Raw genomic sequence first — 16817 nt, forward strand, 5'->3', positions numbered from 1 at the left:
AGACAAGAGTTTTTTGTTTTGTTTTTCTTAACCTTATCACACTGATAGACTGCATGCACTCACCCATAACTAAATAGGCAGGACATGTGGTTAAACACAGCTCTATGATTTGTAGGAGGGATAGAATTGAACTGTAACACAGACACATTTTTTTAAAATTACCCTCTGGGATCTTTCACAACCTTTTGTGACCTTAGCTGTCAAAACATAGTCTGGTAAAAGGTATATAGTTTTGGTGTATGCCGTTGTATTTTAGCAGTAACGCCCAGTGCACGTCACTGGGTTCCTCCTCCTTTGTGTCTGTCAGCGTGTGTGTGTGTGTATGTGTGTGTGTCCCTGTGCATCCATGTGTGTACATGCCTGGTAGGTTAAATCCAGTTTCTCCTCGTTTCTATCTCTCTTTCTGCCTGCCTCTATAACTCACACACTCACACTAGCTTTGCTCTTTGGCAACACACACACACACACACACACGCACACACACATATTAAAACCACACAAATTCAACAGAGGATTGTAGTTGGTCCATTTTTCTGGTGCTTTAAAACTCAATATATCGCCTTCATGGAGGATTACCACAAACCTGACCAGCAGACAGTGCAAGCACTGAGGAACATCGCCAACCGCCTCCGAATCAACTCGATCAAGGCAACAACTGGAGCGGGCAGCGGGTAAGTTGCATTTACTGATTCTTGCACACGAGCTTTGCTGTAAGATTGTAAATGAACTGCACATATAAACATAAGAAATGTGTGCATAACATAATGCAAAACCTAGTTTTCCTTTGCATCGTGCACTCATCAACAGAAATAGTCACACCCAATGAACTATGCATGAACAGATTAGGATGTAAGGAACAATGTGTTCTGCTTTTGTTCTCCTCCTTTGACAAATTTAGATTTGGCTGAAATAATTTTAGCATTTTATTTCAGAAAATGTAAATATCTACATTGTGTTATTTCCGTGTAATTATACTTTATTTATAGCATATTAGAGATACACAATTGTTTAAAAAAAATTCCAAATCTTTGATGTGCAAGCAGAAATGAATGAAAAACATGAACAGATCAGGGTGACATCAACAGAATTTAGGTTATTTGATTTTTTTTTACATTTACTTTGGTTACAAGATAATAATTGTCTATAATCATCTATTTTACTAGATATACCCCTATGAACAATTCAACAGAGCAGACTACCCTGTATAGTATAATGGTGGGTGAACTGTACGTAGCAATAGACTCGAGTACTGTGTGGCCGCTGCAATCATGCGATCCTCTTCAATGGAAATTTCAATGAAAAGCTGCCTGTAATCTTTAATATAATTTCTCCTTCGAGCTCTTATTGATTATGAATGTCTAATTTTGAATAGCAAGAAAATTATTTTATCGGAGCCTAACTCCACATTGCACAATTCTGCAGTGTTAAGCATAGTGATATGAAAAGAAAAACACTGAGCACCGAGAAATATTACTTGACTTAAAATATTCCAAGACTTATTAGAATTAATGACTTATTGATCTCGAATGCTTGGAAAGATGGAAAGGATAGCAACGAGCTGAACACAGCAAAATACTTGCCTTCAGACTCCATGGAGCTGGAATTTGTGATTTCTTTGTGACAGAAGTTGGCGGTTTAATATAATGCATTAATGCCAATTATTTATAGATGCAACATATTTTAATGCTACAATTAATTTTGGGCAGCATATACTAACAGTTTACGGGTCTCTGTGTGATTGTCTTTGCAAAAGCAATTTGAAGTGGTGTTTTTGACTTTTTTGTGTTGCACTCTTTTGAATAGAATCTTCATTTGGCATCTCAAGCTGAAATTTTAGCTAATTAAGTGTGCTTTGTGATAGCTTTACCTAGAGTGATACTGCAGCCTTTTGGGACAGTACCATAAATGTATAGCTATAGTGGATTTTATGCAAATACAGTAGGCTACTAATAATAAACATATTAAAGTTTAACCTGTATTTTCTGTGTTTTTGAGTTTGCTGTTTATTTGGATTCATTTTAATAGCACCCTCTCATACACTGTGCAGATATCCCACGTCATGCTGCAGTGTGGCAGAAATCATGTCTGTGCTTTTCTTCCACACTATGAAGTACCGCCCTGAAGACCCAAGAAACTTCAACAACGACCGCTTTATCCTGTCTAAGGTGAGAGTCAGTAAGCTCCGCTGGTCTGAATATGAGAGCCTCTGTTCCTTTTGTAATTGTAATGCCTTGCTTCTTTTCATGTCTATCTCAGGGTCATGCTGCTCCTGCGTTGTACTCCATATGGGTTGAAACAGGTTTTCTCAAGGAGAGCGAATTGCTCAGTTTATGCCAGGTTGACTCTACCCTGGAGGGGCACCCAACCCCCGTAAGCCGCCACATACTGTACCTATAACACACCTCAGGACTCAAAGAGCACAAACTCTACTCAGAGTTTATTGATTTATTTGATCTGTGTACATTTCAGAAACAACAATTTGTGGATGTCGCCACTGGATCGCTGGGGCAGGGTCTTGGTGTGGCCTGTGGAATGGCTTACACTGGGAAATATTTTGACAAATCCAGGTAATTCCTTGTCCACACGCAATACACAAAACACCTATGGGAAAAAAAGGTGCTTTTGCAGCTTTACATGAAAATATCAACTCAGTTGTTTAAATTATTGACACAGCGTTGCATCGTATTTTTTTTGTAGTGCTTTGAATTAGGATTTTCTGTCATTCTGTGGGTGTATACTGCAGCTACATGATCTGCTCTAACAATTCTTCTGCTCTAATAATCACAGGCGCAGCAGTCACGCCTGAGATATTTTTACCACCCAAGCAGATTTCATTTTGGAGTAAAATCCAGATATTATGCCGTAGACTGTTTATTTGTTTTAAGTTGCCACAAAAGTGGAACGCTGTCATATTTTAATATTCCTTTGTATAAGCAGCTACTTTGATGACATTTGATTCATCTGCTAATATTTCAGACCGTGTGTGATTAATAGGTGAATAACAGTACAAAAAATGGTCTTAGTTAAACACTATTTGGCTCTTATGGCAAAGTAAGTTACAAAGGTAGGTGTGAAATTAAGTAGTCACATCTCAGCCCTCAGGAAGCTTAAACACGTCACAGCTGATTACCCATCCAGGTGTCAGATAATGGCGATAAAACAAGCCTGACTGGAAAGGCGTTTTCCTCAGATATGACTTTTTTTTTCTCACATCCACAACACATCACCCTCATCTACACAAACATAAAACACAAATACAGTATGCACAGTATAATCATGTAATCTTGGCTTGTTCTCCAGTTACCGTGTCTTCTGTCTGCTGGGGGATGGTGAGATGTCAGAGGGGGCTGTCTGGGAGGCCATGTCATTTGCCTCCTACTACCAGCTTGACAACCTGGTGGCCATTATGGACATCAACCGTCTTGGCCAGAGTGACCCTGCACCCTTGCAGCATCACGTAGAAAAATATCAGAAGCGTTGTGAAGCCTTTGGGTAAAATTGCATATGAAAAATCCATACTGATTTAGAGGCTGGTTAGCATCCGTTTATGGTATAAGCTCTGAAGGAAGACTGTATTTTCCTATATTTTCTGTATTTCACATATTTACGTATTTCTTATTTCCTATATTTCACATAAATATGTGTGAGACATACCGAAAGCCTTTTCATGTGTGTGTCTATAGCTGGCATGCTATCATTGTCGACGGACACAGCGTAGAGGAGCTTTGCAAGGCTCTGAGCCAGCCATGCCACCAACCCACTGCCATCATAGCCAAAACCATTAAGGGCAAAGGCATTCCAGGTAAATATTGTCTTTCATCTTTGCACCCTTTGCACTCATTTTAAAATAAATGATATTCAAAAGTACACTGCAGTTTTGCAGTTTGAATGGCACCTACCGAGTAATGTATGTGTGCATATGAATTAAATGAACATAAGAGCATTTTTTTGTGCTTTCAGCTGCAGAGGATAAGCTGGGTTGGCACGCCAAAACTCTGCCCAAAGACATGGCTGACATGGTCATGAAGGATCTGCAGAGCCGTATCATGAGTAGCAGCAAGCACCTGTACCCACCTGCTCCTATTGAGGACTCCCCACCTGTCAGCCTAAGAAACATCAGGATGCCAAGCGCACCCAGCTACAAGGCTGGAGAAAAGGTCTGTAAAGTGGACATGAATACAAATACTTTATTCTCCAGGTAGCAATGAATGAATGAATGAATCCCAAACAACCGTGTCTACAAAAAAGTTGGAATGTTGTATGAAATGTAAATAAGTTTAGATCAGACATTTGCAAATCATACAAACTCTGTGGTTAACTGAAAATATTACAAAGAAATGCACAGAAACTGTGAAGTTTGAGCCAAGTATGGGGTGGCTGTAGCTCAGGAAGTAGAGCAGGCCATCTACTAATCGGAAGATTGGTGGTTTGATCCCTGCATGCTCCAGTCTGCATGCCAAATATCCTTGGGCAAGATACTAACCGATGCATCCATCAGAGTAGGAATGTTAGATGGAAAGCACTTAAGCATAGAAAAAGGTGCTTGTATGATAGGTGTGACTAAAGCATGTCTTATAAAGTGCTTTGAGGGCTCTGGGAGAGTAGTAAAGCACTATATAAGAATCAGTCCATTTAACATTTAATTATGGAAACTAATTCAGTGCAGGGACAACAAAAGGGGAGGTTAGACATGATCACCACTCTGTGGGAATCTACATAAGCAAAAGGATATGTTAGAGCATAAATTTAAGTATAAATAAAAGAATAAATATGTGTATGATCAAGACAAGAATTCAAAAGCAATCATACTTGAACTTGTGCGTCTATGAAGTAGCAATTAAAACCAATTGGTATATAAATATATCATGTTTGATTGTAGCAAATGTTTTGAATTTGCATTTACTCAAAGCAAACACAATAGATTTTTCACAAAAGCGAAAGCCTGATTCATTAAAAATGAAAGCATAGACAATGTTAACCAAACCAACTTTTGTTCATATAAGAACAGTAAAATGTGGTTTGTGTTCATCATTGAGAGTCCTGGTTTTAAACAGTGTTGCCTAAAGTCCATATTATTCACACCCCCTTCAAAAGCTTGTGGTTTCAACTGCCTCCCAATATACAAAGCACAGGTTTCCTGCAGCCCCTTCTGCAGGTGGTCTGCCCACAGGAGGGTGGACCCATGTGGCTGATCCAGGCCCCATGGACTAAGGCCTGGGAACCAGGTGTTCGGCAAGCCTGGCTTTTGGGGAACGGGGCTCATCTGTGTCTAGATTTTTCTACACAGAGGTGCTCTTGATCTGGTCCATCACCCAGAACTAAACTGCCTTGGAAGACCCAACCAGGGCAAAATTCCTCGAAAACATAGCTCCTGGGATCACTTAGGCATGCAAAACACTCCACAGAAGTAAAGAGCCAATTTGGGATATATATTAAAATAAAGGGAAAAAAAACAAATAAAACAAATTGTCACAAATTAACTATCACAATTTTCACAGTTAATACATTAACATGAATTCAGTTATTAAAAATTGTTGATCGGAATACTTTTAATTGAATTCAGTACAACAGTACAGTTCAGTACAACTAAAGAGGAGGTTAGGGTTTAAAGGATTTGTAAATCATTGTGTTCTGTTTTTCCTTTTGCAGCATCCAACCTTTGCAGGTTGTAAAAAGATTGATGAATTTGGCCTCCTTTTCTCTGCAGATTGCCACACGGAAGGCATACGGAATGGCACTGGCCAAGCTGGGACGCTACAATGAACGTGTTGTGGCCCTTGATGGAGATACCAATAACCTCACCTACTCAGAGATCTTTAAGAATGAGCATCCCAACCGTTTTGTTGAGTGCTACATTGCTCAGCAAAACATGGTATGATCTTTGGTCAAATTTACGCCTTTTTCTTGATAAAAAATATTTCTTCAAAAACAGATGTGAATCCTATCATTCTGTCACTTTTAGTTTAATGCTATCATTTCATTTTAGATGTAACAGAGTTGCTTTTTAATAGCGATTCTTCTCCGTAAACTGCTCTTCGTTTGCTGTCTGCACAACCTAGCTTGCCATAGCTGCTGAGCTGAGCTTATGTTATTAAATTATAGATGGCTTGTCTGTACCTGCCCTGTAATATAAGGATAGTCACATAAAAAACTCAAGTTCCTCCTTTTACATCAATGTGGCAGCTGCTGACACCAGTGGTTAGAAAACCCCTTTATTTTGCTTCGGTCAACATTTTATCAGATCCTAATTTGAAGAGAGACAATCGAATTCTAATTTCTTGTCTTTTCATGTCCCCAGCAGCAGCCTGCTTCAATGTAGGTCAGGCATTTCCATGATGATAAGCAGTTATGACAAGTGTATTCAGAAGTAAAATATTAATCACTACAGAGGGTGGGACCATCTGGCTGAATGCATGAGAAAAGTCAAAAGTTCAAGGGTACAATCGAGATGAAATTAAAAAAATATGCAAGACTCACCTACACTGAAAAAAAGGAAATTGGTTGGTTGTTGCATTTACAAAAGTCTAACTTGTAATTTGAGCAAAATAATTTCATGTTTCTATGGTGAATGTAATTAAAACATGTTGGATCTGTTTGAAATTCAACAACTTCATTTGTTCTTGTTGAGATGACATGTCAAGGACAAACAGAAAATTCTGTTTCAAGCCTTGTAATCATAGCTTTCCTACTTTTGTTAAGCCTGGAAGGACAGCTTTGTGGTGTGGTGGTTAGCACTGTTACTTCTTTTAACTCAGTTGTTTAATTGTCTGCCAAAGCAAAACAATTGTGTGCAACCAATGTCCACATGTTCTGTTTTTCAGTGTACAAAAACTTAATTAGTTACAAACAAAAACAAATGGAGTTTCGTTGAATTCATTTATGTAGCGTCAGATGTTACTTTTGAGAAAGAAGAGAAGATGTGGGACTGTGGAAAGGTTTGGAGACAGGACAAAGGAAATTATTTGTAAGAGGAGGTATGCCACTGATCCTGTCCATATGGTAAAATAAGCTTCAGAGATTTTTGCAAAACTTTCTGCTTACTGTGGTCTTTAGTTCAAAGAGGCTTTCAAATATGGTTTGCACTACAGATATTTTACCCTCTGGGTGATCTTTTTGTGGTGACGTTCTTGCAGCCTGTGTCTCTTTAGTTTGGCACATGAAGGTTTCCTCGCTCGCAAAGGTACTAAGAAATAATGATTTCATTTCCCAGGTCAGCGTTGCGATGGGATGTGCTGCCCGAGAGAGGAATGTGGTATTTGCCAGCACTCTTGCTTCCTTTTTCACTCGCGCCTATGACCAGCTTCGTATGGCAGCGATCTCAGAAAGCAACATCAATCTGTGCGGCTCTCACTGCGGTCTGTCCACCGGTCAGTAGACTGCTGCCAATGAGCAATTCACATAAAAACCCTTCTCATACATGTCACCAAACTCACACCTTCACAAATTCACCCTCATCCCCTCTTACACTGAATCCAACCACTTCAGAGCACCCAGTTCCTCAGAATATATCCACAGCCTCCTTAATAAATGCACAAGTGTATACAAAGAAGTCTGTGTCAGTTTGTGAGTTGTTTCAATCCTTTCTATTTTTCCCCTCTAATGCTGTGTTTTCCTTGCCATTTACCCTCCTTGACCTTACAGCTATTACTCAAACTTCCCCCTTTTCTCCTTTCGTGTCTGCCCTGGAAGCTGTCAACAGGGAACCAAGTGTCCCTCTGTTAGTGCAGGTACACTGCATGCAGCCGAACTTTATGCTTGTGCACCTGCATGCTTCAGCTCACCTAACAAGTAGATAACTTTTGAAGATTTCCTCAGTGTTGAATGCATAAAATCAACTATAAATGTGTATGTTGCAGGAGAGGAGGGCCCTGCCCTGATGGGTCTGGAGGACGTAGCTATGTTCAGGGCCCTTCCCACAGCAACCATTTTCTATCCCTGTGATGGTGTGTCTACAGAGAAGGCTGTGGAACTGGCTGCAACCACAAAGGTACTTAAACAAAAATGGCAGCGTTACAGCTCCCCTACATGATCATCTATTGCAGTAATGATCTTTTCATTTTCCTTTTCATTTAGGGTGTTTGCTACATCCGAACCAGCCGCCAAGACTGTGCTATCATCTACAACAGCAATGAGGACTTCCATGTTGGACAGGCAAAGGTGAGACACTATTTGTATTTGTGCTTCTCTTAAGACAGTGAGAGATAAACACATGAGGCAGAAATGGCAGATTATTGTTCCAAAATAATCACTCGAAACACTACAGCTTATAGAGGGTACATTTCCTTCTCTTTGACAGGTGGTGTACCAAAGCAAGGACGACCAGGTCACTGTGGTGGCAGCTGGAGTGACTTTGCACGAGGCCCTTGCTGCAGCTGAACATCTAAAGAAAGGTCCGCAAGATATGTGCCGACACATCCAGAACAATTACAAGAAAAACATTGTAATCCGCTGCTAGCTGGTCAGATTTATATCTCTATTTTTTTTTAGAATGTATCTGTTAGACCATTGCTGTTCCTTAGAATAGGTTTTGAATGGTTCTGTGTTCAGTTTGTCATTTAAATGTTAGCCTGATCTTAGTTTTTGTGTTTCTTGCACAAACTATGCTTTCTTTATCAGGTTGGCAGAACTGCTATATTATCCTATATTCAATCGCTGTGGTTCGGTTAACCGTATGATGTATCTTTATGCATTGTATTTTTCATCTTCCAGAGAGGATCTCTGTCCGAGTGATTGACCCCTTCACACTCAAACCTTTGGATGTCAAAACGATCATCGACCACACACGTGCTACCAGGGGAAGGATCCTCACTGTCGAGGACCACTACTACGAAGGTAGGTTTATATAGAAGTTGCTTGGATTTTGCATATTGCATGCCTATCGCCAACCAAGCAGCAACAAGCTCAGTAGCATAATGCGGCTGCGCCTCGTCATTGGCGCATATCCTTGGGAGTGTTGTGGTGGCATGTTTCCATTGGTTCACTGATGTAGACGGGTTGTGCTGGCAATTGCTTATTGGCTGAGGGCTGAGACCGCCTGTCGCGTGCCTTCATTGCAGGCAAGGTATTGGTACTGTGGTGCATTTTGTAAGTGCGACAGCCATGGAGGCAGAGTGCTGTCAGATTTCCTTAGCTAAGCGGGTGCCCATGGGGCTGACTGTGACCTAGATAACACAGACAGCTCTGGCCTGTGCCTACTAAGAGAAAGGGGATGGGTGATGGCATGGATGAGGCTGGACAAAGGAAATCTAACAACTGTAATTTGTCTGATGTTGTGCATCTCATTCATTGTACATCTGGAACAGTTGTGGTGCAACGTTCAAGGGGATCATTTTTACACTTAGCTGTAATGATTTTTTTGTTATCCCTTTATGTAATGTGTGCACAGAGGCTCAGTGTTTTTGGATACTGTAATGGGAGCCAAATATGCTTGAACTTCCCGCTCCATGTTTTTATTCTTGGACACAATTGGGCAGTACTTCAAAATTACAAATACAGTACTTGCTACATTATTACATCTATAAGAAATAATGTAAAACAATATCATTCAAAGGCATAATTTTTCTATATAGCTACCTTTATTTCATTTTTTTATTTACTTCTGAATTTAGGACTTTACACACACAGCCTGAGATGACCATGTTAGAAATGTCCCATCCTTAAGACATCACATTAACCAGACAGTTAAAAATGCATTTAAGTGGATTTGTCTTTCACATTTGTCTTTTATATATTCCTTTGCTGTTTTTCCACAGGTGGTCTTGGCGAAGCAGTGTCTTCAGCAATGGTCAATGAGTCTGGCTTCAGTCTGCACCGTCTCGCTGTGTCCCACATTCCTCGCAGTGGAAAACCCCACGAGCTGCTGAAGATCTACGGTATCGACCGTGATGCTATTTCTCAGGCCATTCGCAAGATGGTCAGCAGCTCTACCAATGCCAAGTAACTTTCTCCCTGCAACCACCTACCTATCCAATTACACCCCTGAAGATAAGGCTAGTAGTCAAGTATGTTTTCGATTCACATGGCACCCAACTCTTTGATTTTGTTCACAGTGAATACCCCTAAGTGTGTAGGCTACTAAAGTAATGTGATTTTGTGCTGTACACATTAAAGTAGAGTTCCACGTTTGCCTTCCTTTTTGTGTATTTATCACCAAAAACTGAGACACACAAATTCATGCAACATGCATATCCTCACTGATAATACCAGCGTTGTTATAGACCCATTTCAATGACAGAGATGTGGACATAACTGACATTTTCATTGGTGGATGCTCACTATTAAAAAATAATAATAATAATCCGGTATTACATGTCTGCTGTGTGATGCTCTAATGTGTTCTTAATGCTCTTGGATTCATTCAACTGACAGTGGTTTTATATTGTTTTGCTATAGCTTGTAATACTGAGTGGGGCATAGTTTTCAAGTCGGTGTTTATCATAGAGTGTGTGTGTCAGACAGAAACTTAGTGAGTTGTTGTTGTGAAAGACAATAGGAAACAAAGTGAAAGAAATGTGTACACGTCATAAAGAGCAGTCATGCAGAGCCAGAATTTAAACATTCAGATGATTTCACTTTCATTTTTGTAGTTCTTAAATTTATTTCTATTCACCATTGTCTTTTGTTATTGAAATTTCAGTTACCGTAAACCAACACACCTCAGTGTTCATTTGTGCTCTAGCACTGCTTTTGGACCTCAACAGCAGTGTAATCTTTACACAACGTCGAGCAAAGAAGAGCCACCCGGTGCTGATAGGGGGTATAGTGGGCTGTGATGTTGAATAGCTAGTTACGTCCAGCGTGTCAGCCTAAGAACACTTTCTTTGTTACTTGAAATTTTGTATGTACCATACTTTCATGTAATAAAGCCCTCTGCATTTGACTTTGACCATTTACAATAGTTTCTATTCGCCTTTGTGTTGACGTGTGTTATTTAAGCACTGCTCATAAACAGCAATCTGCAACTATAATGGGAAAGTATCTATGAAATTTATGAACAGCCATCAGCTTCAGCATGCATTGGTATGAGACAGGCCCATCTTATGAAAGTCAGATGAACTTCAGTGTATTGGTATAACATACATTCACAAGATTGCAGAGACATTTATAGTGGAAAAAAAGAGGAAACTACAGTGTTTGTTTCTACAGTGACATAAAACGTCGCCATCTCGTCATCTTAAATACCACTTAAATAGCTTCCTGTAAATCCCCCCACTGTAATTTTAAAATCACTACCACCAGGTTCTCGTTCTCTCTCTCAGCTTCCTGTTCAAGGCAAGGCAAGGCAAGGCAAGGCAAGTTTATTTGTATAGCACAATTCAACAACAAGGTGATTCAAAGTGCTTTACAGAGACATTAGAAACAAGAACAAATAAAAAGCATGATTTAAAATTGAATAAAACAAGCAAATAAACTAACTAACTAATTAACAAACAAACAAACAACAGTATATAAAATCAAAACAGATAAAATCAGAACAGTAGATAAAATCAGTAGTTAAATGTAAGTTTTGAAATTTAAGCTTAAAGTGTGGATTTGGTGCTTTATTCAAATGCAGCTGAGAACAGGTGAGTCTTCAACCTGGATTTAAATAAACTGAGTGTTTCAGCTGATCTGAGGCTTTCTGGGAGTTTGTTCCAGATATAAGGAGCATAAAAGCTGAATGCAGCTTCTCCGTGTCTGGTTCTGACTCTGGGAACTGATAAAAGACCGGATCCAGATGACCTGAGGGATCTGGATGGTTCATACTGGGTCAGGAGGTCATTGATGTATTTTGGTCCTAAACCATTCAGAGCTTTATAGGCCAGCATCAGAATTTTAAAGTCTATCCTCTGACGGACAGGCAGCCAGTGTAAGGACCTCAGAGCTGGACTGATGTGGTCCACTTTTTTGGTCTTAGTGAGGACTCGAGCAGCAGAGTTCTGAATGAGCTGTAGTTGTCTGACTGATTTTTTAGGTAGACCTGTAAAGATGCTGTTACAGTAATCAAGCCTACTAAAGATGAATGCATGGACTAGTTTTTCCAGGTCCTGTTGAGACATCAGATCCTTTATCCTTGATATATTCTTGAGGTGATAGTAAGCTGACTTTGTTATTGTCTTAATGTGTTTTTCTAAGTTTAGGTCTGCATCCATCACTACACCCAAATTTCTCGCCTGGTTTGTGGTTTTTAGATGTATAGATTGAAGTTCTCTGGTGACCTGTAATCGTTTTTCTTTGGTGCCAAAGACTATTACCTCAGTTTTGTTTTTGTTTAGCTGGAGAAAATTGTGGCACAACCAGTCATTGATTTCCTCAATGCAAAGAGCCTGTACAGGGCCTCGGTCTCCTGGTGACATTGTGATATATATTTGTGTGTCATCTGCATAGCTGTGATAGTTTATTTTGTTGTTGTTTATAATCTGTGCCAGTGGGAGCATGTAGATGTTAAACAGAAGGGGTCCCAAGATGGAACCTTGGGGAACTCCACATGTGATACTTGTCTGCTCAGATGTGAAGTTACCTATTGATACAAAGTATTTCCTGTTTTCTACGTATGTTTTGAACCAGTTTAGTACAGTTCCTGAAAGACCTGTCCAGTTCTCCAGTCGTTTGAGTAATATGTTGTGGTCAACTGTATCAAATGCTGCACTGAGATCCAGTAAAACTAGGACTGACATTTTTCCACTGTCTGTATTCAGACATATGTCATTAAACACTTTTGTCAGAGCGGTTTCAGTGCTGTGGTTCTGTCTAAAACCTGACTGGAAGGCATCGTAGCAATTATTCTGTTTTAAGAAGTAACTGAGCTGTTGGGAAACTGCTTTTTCAATGATCTTACTTAAAAACGGGAGATTTGAGATCGGCCTGTAGTTGTTCATTTGTGTCTTGTCAAGATTGTCCTTTTTCAGTATAGGTTTGATTACAGCAGTTTTTAGTGATTCTGGAAACACACCTGATAATAAAGAAAAGTTGACGATCTGTAACAGGTCTGACTCTAAAGTCTTTGAGACCTTTTTGAAAAAACTTGTTGGCAGGTCATCTAAACAGCAGGAGGAGGAGTTCAGTTGACCTAAGATGTCCTCCAGGTCTTTGCTGTTAATAGGTTGAAACTGTTTCATGGTGTTTAAACAGTTTTTTGGTGGACACAGTACATATCCTGGATCTGCTGTTGATGTACCAATTGCTTGTCTAATTTTTTGGATTTTTTCAGTGAAGAATTTGGCAAAGTCATTGCAGGCCATGGTCGAATGAAGTTCAGCTGCCACTGACACAGGAGGGTTTGTTAGCCTGTCAACTGTCAAAACAAACAAATGCATTTTTTGGGTCATACAATTCCCAACTTTCAGAAATATTTTAAAACATTGAATGAATTCTGAAGAAGTGCTCCTAAAACTTGTACTAGCATGCCCCCTACAGGAGCGAATAAAGAAAAAGAAATAATGACATCCACCACCACACAATTCATATCAGTCATAATCGATTAAGAAAAAGAGTTTAAAGTTTAGTTAAATGAAGATCAGTGCCATAATATAAGAAAACCCGTGTTTGCTTGTAGATCGAGCATTTTGACTGAACATATTTCCTCTCCATATTTCCCACTGGCCTTCTACACTCTTCACCCTAAACTTTGATAAGCACTGCTCTTTATACAGTCTGTGTTCTACAGGAATGTGCAAAAATAGTTTGTAAAGAGGACAAACCTCAGAGAGCTGTATTTCCGTTTTGCTCCTCTAAGAGCAAACGTTATGATTCCACATCCATACGATAGTGTGTAAACTGAAATACACAATATTTAACCACAGTTAAAACAGTATATCCCCTGAGTATCTGAATATTCCATGTATTCTATAAAGTCTTATATTTAAAGTATTGTGGTCTTACCATGATATGAGTGGAGGTGCAACAAAGCAACAAATAGTGCAACAGCAAATCCCCAGTAGGTATCTAAGGAGAGTTTGATGGTAATGTTTAGCTTTTATACAAAACCTAAATATGGATGTAAAATTAGGATTCTGACTTTGATATAGCAGCAGGAAGTACCTCCTTTGTTGTAGGGCGCACCTTTACATCTTTTAGTATGGGCAGGCAGGCCTGAGCAGGGTAGAAAAGTCAACACAGACATTGTGACAAGCAAAACCTGCAGTGCATTATGTAAAATTACATTTTTCTTTTTGGAAAAAAAATTTCGCTTAAAATTTTTTTGTGAATTTTATAAAAAAATTCTACTTACCAGTAAACATGCCCAGAATCTCAAACGCTATGGTGCAAAATATACCAAGACATACTGGAACTGAGAGTGCTGAAAGTGAAAGCAAAAATAATAAATGGGTCGTTAATCAATCTTGGCTCAGCCAGGGGTTAATTACTTTGAACAGCGGCTTAAAAAGTGTAACTTACTTCGAAATGGCCTATAGAAAGCCATTCCACATCCCAGTCCAAAGCAGATTGAATAGAAATGGTAATATTTATCTGAAATGTTCAGAATAATAGGTTTCAAATGAATATTCTACATAAAGGAACATTTCTGCCAAATCTGCTGATAATAAATAAACATAATAGATATACATACAGTGTTGATAAAAGTCAAAAATTAAATTCCTTTTGTACTCCTGAAAAAGAAATGATCAGTAGCTTGATGGATAAAAAATACAGCATACTGCTGCTTGATAGGAAATAAGAAAAAAAAGCATGTGAGAGAAAGTGAAAGCAGCAATAGACACACTGTGTAGACACATTGTTATATTTATAACACAATGTGTCTACACAGAGCAAGAGCTACAATCGTAGATAGAAAACCTCAGCGAAAGGCAGAAACGCAGGTGTACACACCATTTCAGCTCAGCTGCTCCTGAAGTCCCCAGGCAGGTGTAGCTGAACAAAACAAACAGCATTCAGTAGACAACTTCCTCAAACTGCTGCCAAGGACTGTCAGTACCAAGAATTACCACTGAATGGAAGTCCCGCTGACACAGTTTTTCTTTCACATTCACGTGTGTCAAAGGTTAAAAACAATAAGACAGTGCTCTGTCACCTTGTGAAGTACTAGATTTGAATCAGGTCCTCAGTTGTTTGGCATTCAAATTTTTACACAAAAAAACCGACACTCTTTGCACTCTTTGATCACATGACCACAACTTGGTGTCAGTCAACGTAGTTCATGAGCAGATTTATGACAGATACCTTTTGACCATTTAACAAGACTTCTAAAAGTACTTAATTGCCAGCTACTTTTATAATAAACGTTTTCCATTCTCTAATAAAGAAGAACATAAACAAAATATTAAATATTTTTTGTGATTTTTTAAAATATATTTATATTCATTAGCCCCCTTTTTTAGTTACAGATAGTTGCAGATTTGTCAGCTGCACATCCATGACCCAAATCTCCCATTGTATCACATCCCAAGGGTGCTCTATTGGATTGATATCTGATGACTGTGGAGGTCATTTGAGTACAGTGAACATGTACAAGAAACCAGTTTGAGATCATTTGAAGACGGTTATCCAGCTGGAAACAGTCAATAGAAGATAGCCACAGTGTAAACAGATGGACATGGCTAACAGCAGAATTCAGGTAGACTGTGGCATTTAAATGATGCTCAGTTAGTACTAAGAACCCCAAAGTGTTCCAAAGAAAATATCTCTCACACCATTGCGCCATCAGCATTAGCATGAGCAGCTGATACAAGGCAAGATGGATCCATGCTTTCATCTTATAACAAATTCTGTCCCTACCATCAGAATGTTTCAGCAGAAATTAAGACTTATCAGATCATGCAATGTTTTTTTTCCCCACAATCGTCTATTGTCCAATTTCCTGTTCTTAGCTGCCACTTGTATGGAACCCGCTGTGGTCTTCTGATACTGTAGCTAATGTTCTTCAACGTTGCACGAGTTGTGCATTTAGAGATGCTGTTCTGCACATCTTAGTTGTGGTGAATTGCCATTTGAGTTACTGTTGCCTTCCTATGAGCTTGAAGCAGACATCAACCATGCTCACAGGATATTTTCTCTGTAAATCCTAAAGATGGTTGTCTGCAATAATCTCAGTCGAGCAGCAGTAAAATACTCAAACCAGCCTGCCTGACACCATCAATCATAAAACTTAAATGAAAGTCACCTAACTCACCTTTCTTCCACATTCTGATGCTCAGTTTGAACTTCAGCAGATAATATTGGCCATGTCTACATGCCTGGATGCATTAAATTGCTGCCATGTGATTGGCTGATTTGATATTTGCGCTTACGAGCAGTTGAACAGGTGTACCTAATAAATAAAGTGACTGAAGATCATATTTCTATAATTAACTAATCTAGTGTTCATTCGACAAGTGACTATAACAAAAATACCCATAAACTCTAATAAAGATCCTAATAAATATGCAATGTAATTATAGTTGCAGTTTCACAGTTGATTCTCTAGATGGCGTTTCAATAAACTGTGGGGTCATGTCTCGGCAGACGCAATGCATTCTGGTACTTGAAGTCAACGCGGCTTCAGAAGCAAGGAGTCCTTGAGGTAGCGCGCCTCACTGAAAACTACATTTCCCTTCGTAGTCACGCTGATTTGAATGCCGTGTAGGGGGAGCGTTTTTTTCTAATCGATGAGCTCAACTGAAGTTTCCTCTGTCAGCTTCAAGAAGAGGCAGAAAAATATCGAGAATGAGCAAACTGTTGTCCAGTTTGAGCTCCGTCGAGGTCCGCAGTGAGTGAAAGGCCGGGAAGCTAAACACAGTTTAAGCCCAACAATGCGCCCCAAACAAAGAAGGCAGTGATTTGCGGTCTTGGTGGTTTGCTCCGCTGCTCCCGCTAGTTAGGGCTGGGTCCCGTTACGGTTG

At 39.4% G+C, this 16817-nt stretch overlaps 1 protein-coding gene across 1 annotated transcript; it reads left to right on the forward strand.

Moving 5' to 3' along the window:
* Positions 1-377: 377 nt before the first annotated feature.
* On the forward strand, positions 378-10879 carry LOC101486295 (transketolase). Its single transcript, XM_004548475.5, has 14 exons — positions 378-671; positions 2048-2165; positions 2257-2370; positions 2470-2567; positions 3301-3492; positions 3684-3802; positions 3961-4157; positions 5708-5872; positions 7211-7367; positions 7857-7987; positions 8074-8157; positions 8297-8390; positions 8710-8832; positions 9753-10879. The coding sequence occupies exons 1-14, from the start codon at positions 565-567 to the stop codon at positions 9938-9940; spliced, it is 1887 nt and encodes a 628-aa protein (XP_004548532.1). The 5' UTR covers positions 378-564; the 3' UTR covers positions 9941-10879.
* Positions 10880-16817: the final 5938 nt, after the last annotated feature.

Source organism: Maylandia zebra, linkage group LG5 (assembly GCF_041146795.1).
Source record: "Maylandia zebra isolate NMK-2024a linkage group LG5, Mzebra_GT3a, whole genome shotgun sequence".
In the NCBI taxonomy this organism is placed as follows: domain Eukaryota; kingdom Metazoa; phylum Chordata; class Actinopteri; order Cichliformes; family Cichlidae; genus Maylandia; species Maylandia zebra.